This window comes from Xenopus laevis, chromosome 5S, assembly GCF_017654675.1.
Source record: "Xenopus laevis strain J_2021 chromosome 5S, Xenopus_laevis_v10.1, whole genome shotgun sequence".
Taxonomy (NCBI): Eukaryota; Metazoa; Chordata; class Amphibia; order Anura; family Pipidae; genus Xenopus; species Xenopus laevis.
The window spans coordinates 75,208,374-75,221,712 of record NC_054380.1 but is presented as its reverse complement, the minus strand read 5'-3'; the positions used below and the strand labels follow the sequence as shown (position 1 = coordinate 75,221,712).

At 38.0% G+C, this 13,339-nt stretch overlaps 1 protein-coding gene across 20 annotated transcripts in view; it reads right to left on the bottom strand.

Annotated features, from left to right (window-relative positions):
• snap91.S (synaptosome associated protein 91kDa S homeolog) overlaps positions 1-13,339 on the bottom strand; it is a 66,096-nt gene that overhangs the window by 21,003 nt on the left and 31,754 nt on the right. For 16 of the 20 annotated variants that reach the window (XM_018264293.2, XM_018264303.2, XM_041563942.1 and 13 more), the window contains 5 exon segments: positions 10,279-10,300; positions 7,568-7,674; positions 7,347-7,447; positions 4,328-4,342; positions 4,036-4,212 (listed from right to left, as the gene is read on the bottom strand). In XM_018264293.2, coding sequence (XP_018119782.1) covers positions 4,036-4,212; positions 4,328-4,342; positions 7,347-7,447; positions 7,568-7,674; positions 10,279-10,300 — 422 coding nt within the window. 20 annotated transcript variants of the gene reach the window in all.

Here is a 13,339-nt window from a genome sequence, read left to right as displayed (position 1 = left end):
TAACAGAGAGCAAAATGACAACATTGTATAGAGGAGGAACCAATGTTTTTAGGGCAAAATAATTGTGATTGTTTATTATTTCACGTTTAGGGTGCTCCAATGCAGCTTCAGCAATGAATATTTCACTGTTGATTTACAGATCGGACATTAACTACCTATGTAATATAAGACATTCTGATATATTCTGAAGATGCATCCAGATGTCTTACTATAATACATAACTGCAGTACAGGACCATAAGCTGATTATGGGCCCATCTGTATGTCTTATGTTTAGGCATGCTCCCCTAGCAAATGAAGATATCCAGATTTCCTTCTGGACTGCAATCAATACATTGGCTGTGTGCAGTATTGAATGAAATCATCACCTCCACCTACGTCCTGCTCCACCAACAAATAAAACATTGCCACTCGTTTGGTACACAAAAGATAAGAGGAGCTCTGTGAATAAGGGCTACGTGCATTTAGGCCCTAGAATGTAAGAAAGAAAATGCAAGCATATAAAAACAAGGAAAAAAAGGGTTATCAGGCAAGAGTTGAAAATTCCATGATTGCTAAATGTTACTCAGTGTTCAGGCTATGACAAAAATCATACGTGGATTTTTACTTTTTGCAAGACAATATGCTCTTATAATACTTACTCCTAATATTTAACACAAATAAACCACTGTATTTAAACTAGCTGGCACAATATTCCCTCTAGTATTTTTGGGCTGTGTATGAACATTGATATGGCTCCCCTCCTCTGCCTGCTAAAATGTGTTGACAGCTGTTCTTTATTACAATTCTGTGTGCTGCCCTCCTGCTGGAGATGATAACACTAATAACAGAATTGGATCATGGGATGCTTTTATTTTCAGCAAGGACTACATGCCCTTAAAAATAAACTGCCTTGGAAATGCCCTACCTACTGCACACAGGGAATGAAGAAGTCAGCATCTCAGACAATGTATATTTCACTAAACAGTTAGGGGCAAATTCACTAAGATCCGAAGTTGTGCCGGCAACAGCTTCGTCACACTTCGCCAGGCATAGTTTCGCCAGCACTACGCAAATTCACTAAAATGTGAAGTTTCGCTCAGGGAGGCGAACGGTAGCGAAGTTGCGCTGGCGTTAATTAGTCAAGCAAAGTGAAGTTACGCTAGCGATGCCTAATTTTCATACGGCGCCAAGTTAAAGTACAATGGACGTATATGTAGCAGCAAATACATTACACTACACAAGCTGGGAAAGCTTCATAAAATAAAATAGAGTTGTTATTTTGCCCTATACATGTGCCCACTGTATAGTTTAGGTGCCATATGTTAGGAAATGTAGGGGGGAAAGAGGGTACCCCCAAAAAAAATTACGATCTTTTTCAGCCTATCACCCTTAAAAAGGAAAAGACGCCAGCGTTTTTTGGGACTTTCAGCTTTTTTTGAAGCAATCCCTATCTACTCTATTGCACTTCGCCTGGTCTCAGGTGGCGAAGGCAAGTCTGGCGCAAGAGGTAACGTTTAGTAAAATGTGCAAGTTAGTTAATTAGCGTAGTTACGTCCCATTCGCCATAGCGCAACTTCGCCTGGCGTAAGGGTGCAAAGTAGTGCTAGAGTAGGTTCCCTTCGCTAGCAAAAATGACGCCAGCGCCCGTTAGTAAATCGGCGAAGTAACTAAATGACATCAAGCTGGTGAATTTGCACTAGCGTTAGCCGATTCGCGCTTTAGTGAATTAGCCCCTTAGGAGGCTGCTGCAATGACCTACTGCAATGGCCCCTACCCTAATGCTGTGATCAAAATGGCACCCTACCCTAACACTGAACTTACAAATACAAAAATCCACCTCTTACATAACGCATGAGCTGTGTGAGTGAATTTGTTGTCAATACAATGGAAATATATATGAATTTCAACAGAATATTGCAGTCCAAATTCTGTATTTTCTATAGCCAAATAGAACAACAGTTTTTTTATGAACTAACTGAAAGACCAGAGCCAATGGGGAAATCTAACAACCTCGTGCCAAATAAGCTTGAAGTTGAAAATGCCTTTTGTTCTGCTTCTACTGCATATGATAAAAGGAAAAGTCAGAAACAAGAGTGCTTATATTGCCACAAATATTATAAAATTGTCACTTTGCAATATACAGTTGACTACCAGATTAGCAAATAAAATGGGATCACTTTTGAAAGCATCAAAACACAACCAAAGAGCTTGAAATTTGACATTATACAAGTTATACCTGGACATAGCAGTCACACAAAAAACTGTTTAGAGAATACAATTAAACAAGGGGTTCCCCTTGAACATTTGAGATGAAAGCCTTAAAAACTTTCACAATTTCTTTTTATCTGCATTGGGTTTAAAAACACAAAAGCACAGTGCCACCAGTTTTCTAGGAAGAACAGAGCAGTTCTCTAGATTTATTAAGTGAGTTAGCTTTTGTATTTTAAAACCGCTACAAAAAAAAAATGATTAAAGTGCCACAGCAAAATAAGTGTAGTTTGTTGCACCATTAAAGCAGGATTATCGCGAAGATATTATGGATAAATTCAAGTTGACTATAAGTTGACTATAAAGCTTGCAGCTTTCAAAGGGTTTGAATAGTTTGCAAAAAAACTCCAGATTTATTGGTCAAAGGAACAATAATATTATATAATATTGTTTAAAAGTCACAGTGCCTGGCATACCAACAGCATATACACTGTACAAGAAACAGAGGTACCTGCTTCAGCATAGCCTGGCATCAATTAAATGAAACCATGTCTCAAAAGCCACTCAATGATCTCTGCTTGATATGCTAGAGAACTAACAAAGTAAGTTAGGTTGAAAAAAAGACACACGTCTATCAAGTTCAACTCAACCCTTTAACTTTTTTTAACCTGCCTGCCAGTTGATCCAGAGGAAGACAAAAAAAAAAACCCATCTGAAGCCTCTCCAATTTGCATCAGAGGGGGAAAAATTCCTTCCGGATTCAAAAATGGCAATCGGACTACTCCTTGAATCAACTTGAAACTAGTTGACAGGGACTGCTAATGTCTTCTTGGAACATTCCACTTTTAATTTAGAAACCTTTTGTCATAAGATGAGCTGACAAAACAATGCCAAGCAAATATACCCATAATAAGCATAATCTTTGCCAATGGCAACACTACACCACATTTGTAGTTTTCTTATAAAATGGTTGCACACGTCTTTGTGTGTTGTGGATGGGAATAAGGAATAACTCACATCTCATAACGCTAACAAAGGTTCATGTCCTAATCAATTGATGCAGACCATTTACACAACACAACGGTTTTTATTGGCAAAGAGATTTATTAGTGAAGCATAATGTGCCCCTCAGCAAAGTTTCTAGTCAACTGATTTAGAGTTGTTCATTTGTTTGGCATTCATCTAAAACCCAACCAAATTAATGCATTTTCTAGCAGGATTTAAGCAAATATCAGCGTCTGACAAAATCAAATCCAAATCTCAATTATCACATGACATAAGACCTAAAGTCTTGGGCTTTGAATTGACATTTTTCCCACAATGTTTTTGCTAATGCACATATGCAATATCAGGTTATGGATTTAATTAGGATGATTCTTTTGTAGTGGATCCAGTACTGGGCCTAAACCTTAAACTACAGAGCATGTGAGCTTAGTGCCTATTCCTTTTTAAATTCAGCAACCTCAAAAGTCTGTTGGTTTTCTATGCATTAATCTCATCGGTTTTACAACAGCATATTAACTGCCCTGAGACAAGTAAAATGTGCATAGACATGTCAGGTAGGAAAATCAAGGCCAATGTATAACACTACAGGAAATATAAAACAAAACCTGGGACAGCACAAAAATCAACTGGGTCAACTGGGTCCATGCAGCCTTAGCTACTCAAAGGCTGGATATTTAATTTTAGTAACTCATAGAAAGGAATAGGCTGCCCTCTCAAGGTATAGAGTCTTTCTATATTAATTATATATCCTTTGCCAAAGTCCAAGCTATGAGTTATTAGAATGTGAAACCTTGCTATTTAGTCCAAAAGGAGCAAAGGATTTCTAGGCTGGAATACTAACCTCCGAAAAGGTCGACCTCAGCTGTGCTAGAAGTGATATTTATAGCTGTTGCAGAAACGGAAGAAGTTGTAGTTTCACTGGGAACAGCAGTAGATGCACTGGGCTCAGCTGAGAATGGATCTGAAAGCTGAGGAGTCTCTGAGGTAACAGTAGGAGCAGAAGGTGCAGAAAGACAGTCTGCATATAACAAAGTACAGAGGTTAAAAGGAGGCTAGGGTCCACAAAAATGAAAGTATAGAAAAACACAGGGACAGAGAAAGAGTAAATAGGACTGATGGAAAGGACTACTCACCCTCACCCAAAAGATCTGAATAATGGTCCAATAAGTAAGCAGTTAATAAAAAGAAAAAGAGTTAATGATAACTACATACTGTATATAACCAAAAGCAGAAAATGATTGTTGTGCTTTTATCATTGGATATTAAAGTATTGGTTGCAATGCATTAATTAGATAGCTGTGAATGTAATGCTACTGCTAAAAAGTATGAAGCCATTTTATTTCTTTTCTATGATGAAAATATGCCTCTCAAACATAATAAATGATAAAAAAAAGTTAGCTAAATGAATAAATAAAATATAATATATATAATGTCCGTTACATCTAGAATAACATTCCAATCTGTTGCCAGTAAGAACAAGAATGATTTTAGGGCTCCTTTTCCTCCATGCCTCTTGGAACTATACAGCATTCACTGCACTATAGTGTATATTGTACTATAGTGTAATGTAATGTAGTGGTACAAAAGAGCGGAAGCTTAGCACAACCAAGGATAGAGTTCTCCCATTCAAGAAACACAACCCAGGAAAGAGTTTTCCCATTCAAGAAACACAACCCAGGAAAGAGTTCTCCCATTCAAGAAACAGGTAACTCCTGCCAGTTTTTTTTTTTGTAACACATGGTCTGTGTGACCTCCATGTATTGGGAAACCAACAACATCTGTTGCAGGATTCCTCAAGACAAATCATGTATTCATTAGAAACAGACATTTCCTTGACATTCTGCTTAGTAGTTATATTTCTACATATACAGTTGTGTTCAGAATAACAGCAGTGTGTTTTTAAAAAAAAAAAAGTGAATAAAGATCAAAATCCTTATGATAGTTTTTATTTCCATACACACAAATACATTTCGAATACTGCGCATTCTATTCCAAATCAAAACATGACATTTCTGTTATTCTGCATTTCTTGGTTTTGCCTCAGAAACAGCATTTTCTATGTCACCCCACGTGTTTTCTATTGGATTAAGGCTTTTGGGCTGGTCCCTCCATTATGTCAATCTTGCTGGTCTGAAACCATGATTTTGCTCTTTTACTGTTGTGTTTGTGATCTCTGTCTTGTTGAAACATCCATTTCTAGGGCATTTGCTCTTCGGCACAAGGCAACATGTCCTTTTCAAGTATTGCGATGTATTGAAAGTGATCCATGATCCCTGGTATATGATATAGGCCAAACATCACAACATCCCCATATCATGATGCTTGCACCGCCATGCTTCACTGACTTCACAGTGTACTGTGGCTTGAATTCAGTGTTTTGGGGTTGTCTGACAAACTGTCTGTGGTCTTAAAGGAGAAGGAAAGCTACAGAAGCATTTTATTGCCAATAGATAAGCTGCAATAGTGCAAGCTAGAATGCTATATTTATTCTGTAGAATGTTTTCCCATACCTGAGTAAAAAGCTCTAGAAACTCTCTGTTTGTTTAGGATAGGAGCTGCAGTATTAACATGGTGTGACATCACTTCCTGCCTGAGTCTCTCTCTGCTCTGGGCTCAGATTACAGTAGAGAAGGGAGGGGCTGGGGAAGAGGAGCAAACGGAGCATGCTCTTGCCCAGGGCAATAAGGTTTAAGCTGAAGGCAGGAAGTCTGATACAGAAGACAGTACACAATAGAAGGAAAGAAATGCTGTGTTTCTTTTGACAGGGGACTCAGAGCAGCACTACTTTTGGGGTTTACTGGTATATTTAGATGGACCTTTCTGATAAGGCTTACGTAGTTTTAACCTTTCCTTCTCCTTTAAACCCAAAAAGAACAATCTTTCATCAGTCCACAAAATGTAGTGCCATTTCTCTTTAGGCCAGTCAATGTGTTCTTTGGAAAATTGTAACATCTTCAGCAAGTCTTTTTTTTTTTAACAATGGAACATTGCAGGGCTTCTTGCAGATAGCTTGGCTTCACTTAAGGTGGCCATACACGGGCAAATAATGCTGCCGATATCGGTCATTTAGACCAATTTGACAGCTGATCTGCCCGTGTATGGGGGCTTTCGACGGGTCTTCCCGATCGATATCTGGCCACGATATCGATCGGGAAGGTTTGATTTTGATTTTGCCCCTTGGCATATCGTAATTCGATCGTTCGACCAAACAGCCGAACGTTCGAATTACCCCCGATATAGCCATGCCGTTAATGGCATATTGGGGAAAGATCCGCTCGTTTGGCGATCTTTGAGTCTACGGCCAGCTTTAGATGTCTTCTAATTGTAACAGTACTCACAGGTCACTTTAGACCTTCTTTGATCTTCCTGGAGCTGATCATTGGCTGAGTCTCTGCCATTTTGGCTATTCTTCTATCCATCTGAATTTTTTCACTTTCTTCCACATCTTTCAGGTTTTGGTTGCCATTTTCAAGCATTTGAGATCATTTTAGCTGAGCAGCCTATATATGTTTTTTTCCTCTAAAATTAAATTTTTAATCAAAGTATGCTGTTCTTCTGAACAATGTCTGGAATATACTATAACCAGCATGCACAACATTTGCTGCCCTCCTTCTTTATATAAGAGCCGATTTGACACCTGATTTTTTCACAGAGTGAATGACCTCACTAATTGAACTCCACACTGCTATTATTTGGAACAAGCCTCAATGATTCAATTACACAGAATCAGCAGCATGCATGTCATGACTGTTGGGTTTTTAGTACTATTCTACACCTACTAGTAAATTATTTGCCATTCAGAAATGTAATTTCTACCAAAAACAGTGATTACTCAGGTTAGTGATGTTGGACTGTTATTATTCTGAACACAACTGTAGTTTATATATGTAACCGTATAGATAGGTCAGAATGAGTCTCTGTATATATCTATGCACTGAGGTTCATTTGGAGGGGTTGAACTTGATGGACTTTGGTCTTTTGTCAACCCAACTTAACTATGTAACTATATTTGTTTTAACCTTTATATTGTTCCTCTGATATTGTGTCTGTACTGCCAATAACTGAAAAAATTACTTGGTCACCGTTACCAAGAAATCCTAAATGCAATGTATTTTCCATATTAAGATTCATTCCGAGAAAACAAGTCTTTACCTCCCCATGCACTAGCACCTCCAGGAGCTGCAGAAGCAGATGCTGTAGTAGAGCTGAAGTCTGGTTGCAAGTCCAGAAGATCATTGGACAGTTTTGGTGAGCTGCATAGGGAAGCAGAACAAGTATCTGTAAATAGTACTATGAGCTTTATTGACTTGTTTCTCTGACACCAGTGTGGTACAAAGAAGCAGAAGGTCATGTCTCCTATTGTTTACACTCACCTTACTGCAACCGCTGCACTTGCTGTTGCAAAGAGGTCAACAGGTGCTGAGGCATCTACTGTTTTAGATGGGGTTGTGTTAGGCGATGTGACAGTTGTGGGAGATGACTAAACAAATAAAGAAAAAAAAGACCATATTCACATATATATTGCATACAGCATTATTCATATACAGTTATCTAACTTTTCTCTCATCAGTCAAGCTAAAGCCCAATAACAAATTCAGTTATTTAATTGTGATGCTGCCCAAGAAGCACGATGAGCAGCTTTGCACTAGGAGCACAATAAGGTTCTTGAGGTTCTCAATAATGGGGATGGGAAGGAGGCCTAGGGACCAGTGTAATGATGCTAAATTAAAAAAAATGGTGAGGCTTTAGATTATACTTTCGGGTTAAAACCCTTAACTATAAGTATAGGCAAAGGTTAGACTTTGATTAAGGGTTATAACCCGAAACAAGTCAGGCCTCCCAAAGAGGCCCTTATGTTTTTAATTCAAGTGTGGGATTTTTTTCCTTTTTAAATTGGATATTCACCAGAGGAGTGCCGCTTTGCATCTAAACCACACCCAGGAACCTTTAATTGTTTCTCAAAACAAAGAAGCAGTGGGACATTGAGTCATCTGTGTTTTTTTTTATGCCCTAAAATACCTGTATTCAATTTTGACCTGCAGGCATCAGCCTCTGCATATTGTTTGTGGACAGGCAGTCTTTGACTCTTGATATACAACCAGGGCCAGAACAAGGGGTAGGCGGAAGAGGCACCTGCCTATGGCACAACGATAAGGGGGCACTTAGCAGGTACCTATTAAGTGCCTTCTGCCTATCCCTATTCCGTGTATGCTACACCTCTGTAGCTCTCTCCTCCCCTCTCATTCACTCCCCTTTCCGTCCCTCCCCTCCTTAACTCCCCTCTGCATTTGCTCAATCATTCAGGCACACACATGCACGGGGATATCAGGCTGTCCTGCCTGTTGCCTGGGGCACCCCTGGCACTATATACAACTTCTTGGCAGCATATTTGCCGATTTTAGGATACTATCTCTTCCATATCTGTAAGTGCAAAACGTTTATGGCATAGCAAAGCATTACTATGCATACAATTATGCTTTGTTAGAATGACTTTTTTTGTTCTTTTTAATTATTTTTTATTTTGTTGTTCTGTGAGCCTGGATTTATGACTGTGATTTGTTAGGCACTGTCTGTGCTTTTAGGCTAGTAGTTCTGGATGCATAGTTGGTCACATGGATTTTAGGATACTATCTCTTCCATATCTGTAAGTGCAAAACGTTTATGGCATAGCAAAGCATTACTATGCATACAATTATGCTTTGTTAGAATGACTTTTTTTGTTCTTTTTAATTATTTTTTAATTTGTTGTTCTGTGAGCCTGGATTTATGACTGTGATTTGTTAGGCACTGTCTGTGCTTTTAGGCTAGTAGTTCTGGATGCATAGTTGGTCACATGGACATTGAGTAAATGCTCTGCCCAGTATTTTTCAAGTGAGGGTTAAAAGCTTCTGGTTGCAGGTTTATAGGCAATACTATATGTCAAGAATAAAACATGAATACCTTCTATTTTCAGAAGGCCTATTTACCAAAGGGAAAAAGGAGAGACTTTAAGTCTTATACTTTGAATAGTGAATAGAGAGCTGTGGATGGCCACTGAATCAAACTGTCTTTTTACCCCTCCATAAATGTTCACCTTTGCATGATTAAACATGTTTCAAATTCCATAAAATACTGTGGTTTGTGCAGGCCAATGGTCAAAACTATTGAAAATGAAAATGATATACAACCAGGGCCAGAACAAGGGGTAGGCGGAAGAGGCACCTGCCTATGGCACAACGATAAGGGGGCACTTAGCAGGTACCTATTAAGTGCCTTCTGCCTATCCCTATTCCGTGTATGCTACACCTCTGTAGCTCTCTCCTCCCCTCTCATTCACTCCCCTTTCCGTCCCTCCCCTCCTTAACTCCCCTCTGCATTTGCTCAATCGTTCAGGCACACACATGCACGGGGATATCAGGCTGTCCTGCCTGTTGCCTGGGGCACCCCTGGCACTATATACAACTTCTTGGCAGCATATTTGCCGATTTTAGGATACTATCTCTTCCATATCTGTAAGTGCAAAACGTTTATGGCATAGCAAAGCATTACTATGCATACAATTATGCTTTGTTAGAATGACTTTTTTTGTTCTTTTTAATTATTTTTTATTTTGTTTTTCTGTGAGCCTGGATTTATGACTGTGATTTGTTAGGCACTGTCTGTGCTTTTAGGCTAGTAGTTCTGGATGCATAGTTGGTCACATGGACATTGAGTAAATGCTCTGCCCAGTATTTTTCAAGTGAGGGTTAAAAGCTTCTGGTTGCAGGTTTATAGGCAATACTATATGTCAAGAATAAAACATGAATACCTTCTATTTTCAGAAGGCCTATTTACCAAAGGGAAAAAGGAGAGACTTTAAGTCTTATACTTTGAATAGTGAATAGAGAGCTGTGGATGGCCACTGAATCAAACTGTCTTTTTACCCCTTCATAAATGTTCACCTTTGCATGATTAAACATGTTTCAAATTCCATAAAATACTGTGGTTTGTGCAGGCCAATGGTCAAAACTATTGAAAATGACAGGAAGTGAGGCAATATCCTTTTAATTTTGTAGTTAAGAATCCACACATTAAAAATCCACACATTAATATATTTAATTTTTACCTTCCCAACTGGCGATTCAGATCTGGAAGATAAAGAAAAATGGAGAAAGCATTACAAATTTAAATTTAATTGCCTTTCATTACATACCTTTGTGTTCACATGTCTACGTACGTGCGTGCTAATGTGATTTATAATGACGAATGAACCTCAAAGGAATCACTGCCTGCACAATAAAAATACCATTTCCCTTTTTTAGCAAAGATTTACCATATCTTGACCATATTGTGAGAGAATGTCAGAGGACACATAATATCTAGGCAATGTATGAAGATGACACCATTTATAATAGGACTGTCAGAAAAACTTATGATTTTGATTAAAACATTGGGAAGTGTCAAATACACTACTGTCATAAATATAAATTACCTGCACACATATAAAACTTAATATAACAAACATTGTGTAGGAGACAACTAATGCACAGTTACTATGGCTGGATTGCAGCTCTTTTCTTCTGGGGGTGCATAATACAATGTGCCAGAAATGGTTAAATTGATGCCCTTGAAATTTACCAAAATGTAGGTTATGCAAAGATACATTTGGATGTTATTATAATCATTTGGACTCTAAGTAAAACCTCCAAAGTAACCCAAATTTAGGACCATATCATACATTATAAATACTAGCATAACTGCAGATGGGGCAGGAGGTGGGACCCTGGATGCCAATGTTCCCTCCAATTCCTTCTCGGCTAAATGCACAAAAAAATCTTTTGTGCGCACATTTTAAAACTTCTGTATGCATTTTTAAAAACTGTGTGTACAGGTTAGAATAAAAGCAAATTTTTGTGTTTTCACACAAATTTCTTAGTGCAGTGCACACCACAATTTGTTGAGCTTTGAGGGAACTTTGCTGACCGCCCACCATTGGCATCTGGCGGGAATACAGTTCACGCAATGGTTGAATTTGGCAGGTATAAGTGTGCCTGTCCTGGGTTGCAGGCACGGATGCACTTTATGAACCTTATAACTGTGGGGTAGTATGTATAGTAATCACCGCTTTGGGTTATTCCATCTCAGAATTCAAATGAATTTAATTGGGATTTTTACCATTTGATGTGCAGAATATTTTTTTAAGACACCAGTCTTCTAAATGCAGACATTAGTTGATTACATCAATAATTACCCTGGAGTCATTAGTGCTTGAAAAACCTTAGCTTGTCATTATAGCTTTAGTGTCACAATTCATATTCTTAAAAAGAAGAAGAGCAATATAATTATTATAACCATTATCATCATTAGAATTCACATTATAATAGATTTATGATCAAATGCTCACATTGGATTTGATCATCATTTCTTGCATTAGCCTATAACACACTGAAATGGGTGTAAATTATTTATAAACAGAGGAAGTCAACAGATTCCCTATTCTTTACGGCAAAGCGACAATGTTTCCAGATTACCAAAAGATTTTTTTCTGCCAATTCAAGGGAACATTAAATGAATACAATTAAAGGACATTCGGTCTGGATGCAGTTAAACTGATATAACTTAAAGAAGAACACAAATAAAAAAACTGAAACAAACTCCCACTGAGGGACCTGGGGTTTTCTGGATAACAGTTCTTTATGTCATTTGGATCTCCATACCTTTAGTAAACCCAATAGACAGGTTTTGCTTCCAATAAGGATTAATTATATCCTAATTTGGATCAAGTACTGTTTTATTATTACAGATTATTTGGATAACATTGAGTATCGGAGATGGCCTTTCCATAATTCTGAGCTTTCTGGATATCGTGTTTCCGGGTAACAGATCCCATACCTGTACAGTTTACATATTTAGGTCAATTATACATTTTCTTATGCATTTACAAGGACAGGTAAACCCGTGCTACTGAATTATTTAATCAAAGCACTGAATTATTTAATCAAAGCATATCCAAATTTAGTCTACAATCCTTGTCTTAGCCAATCCCGATAATATTGTGTCCTAAGTACTTTAATTTCCAATAAGCTCCTTCTGCTTTCCTCTGACCTGCTTCCTGTACTGCCTTTAATTATACATGCAGACAGTATCTTCCTATGGGACTGGGAGACATTGAATGTAGTGACCCTATAGCTTTGTATGTATGTGCCTACAAATGCACATAATTAACAGCTTTTGTCATTGAAACTAATTCAAGTGTATAATGCTGTATTGCTGAAAACACTATTACAGGTATGGAATCTATTATCCAAAAAACCTGCTATTCAGAAAGCTCCGAATTACGGGAAGGCCACCTGCCATAGAATCCATTTTGATTTAAAAAAAAAAGGAACATTTTTCTCTGTTGTAGTAAAACAGTACCTTGTACTTGATCCCAACTAAGACATAATTAATTCTTATTGGAGGTAAAACAATTCTATTATGTTTATTTAATGCTCAAATGTCACTATGTTATAAGGCGGTGGGGTGTCTATTTAGAAATAGTTTTTTTTTTTTTTAAATAAGGTGATAATTGTGCTGTATCACCTGGAATGCATTTGGATAGAAGAGTAGAATTACATTTACTACATCAGTAACTAATTGGTACTAATTCCTATTCACCAATAGTTCATTGCTTTACAGAACACAGAAGTATAATTTGACTGTCAGTAAGTTGCTTGCTCATCACCAGACTTTACTAAAGGGTGAAGTGGCTAACGCTGGCGTAATTACGCTAGCAAAGGAGATAGACTCTATCACAACTTTGCACTCGAACGCCAGGCGTATTTTCGCTCTGGTGAAAGAGCGTTAACGCTAGCGCAACTTCGCTATGCCTGCCGTAGTCACACTAGCGCAACTTCGCAAGTGATCCGCGGCCAAACTTTGCAACTTAGTGAATTAGCGTTTTATGTGCAAAGTTGCGCCTGGCGAAGTGTAACAAACCACTTTGTTCAGTCTACAGTAATTTCACTGTATGCCCTGAAAGAACACCTTCTGCCATGAACATTACAAGAATAAGAATGTCCCTGAATTGTTTGCTGTGATCCCACCAATTCTAAACTACAACACTTAATTTGCTGAGCAAGCTTACGAGTGTGATTATGTATAATATTTTACCTGGTCACCTTCTGCAATGTCATTATGGTTCAGTG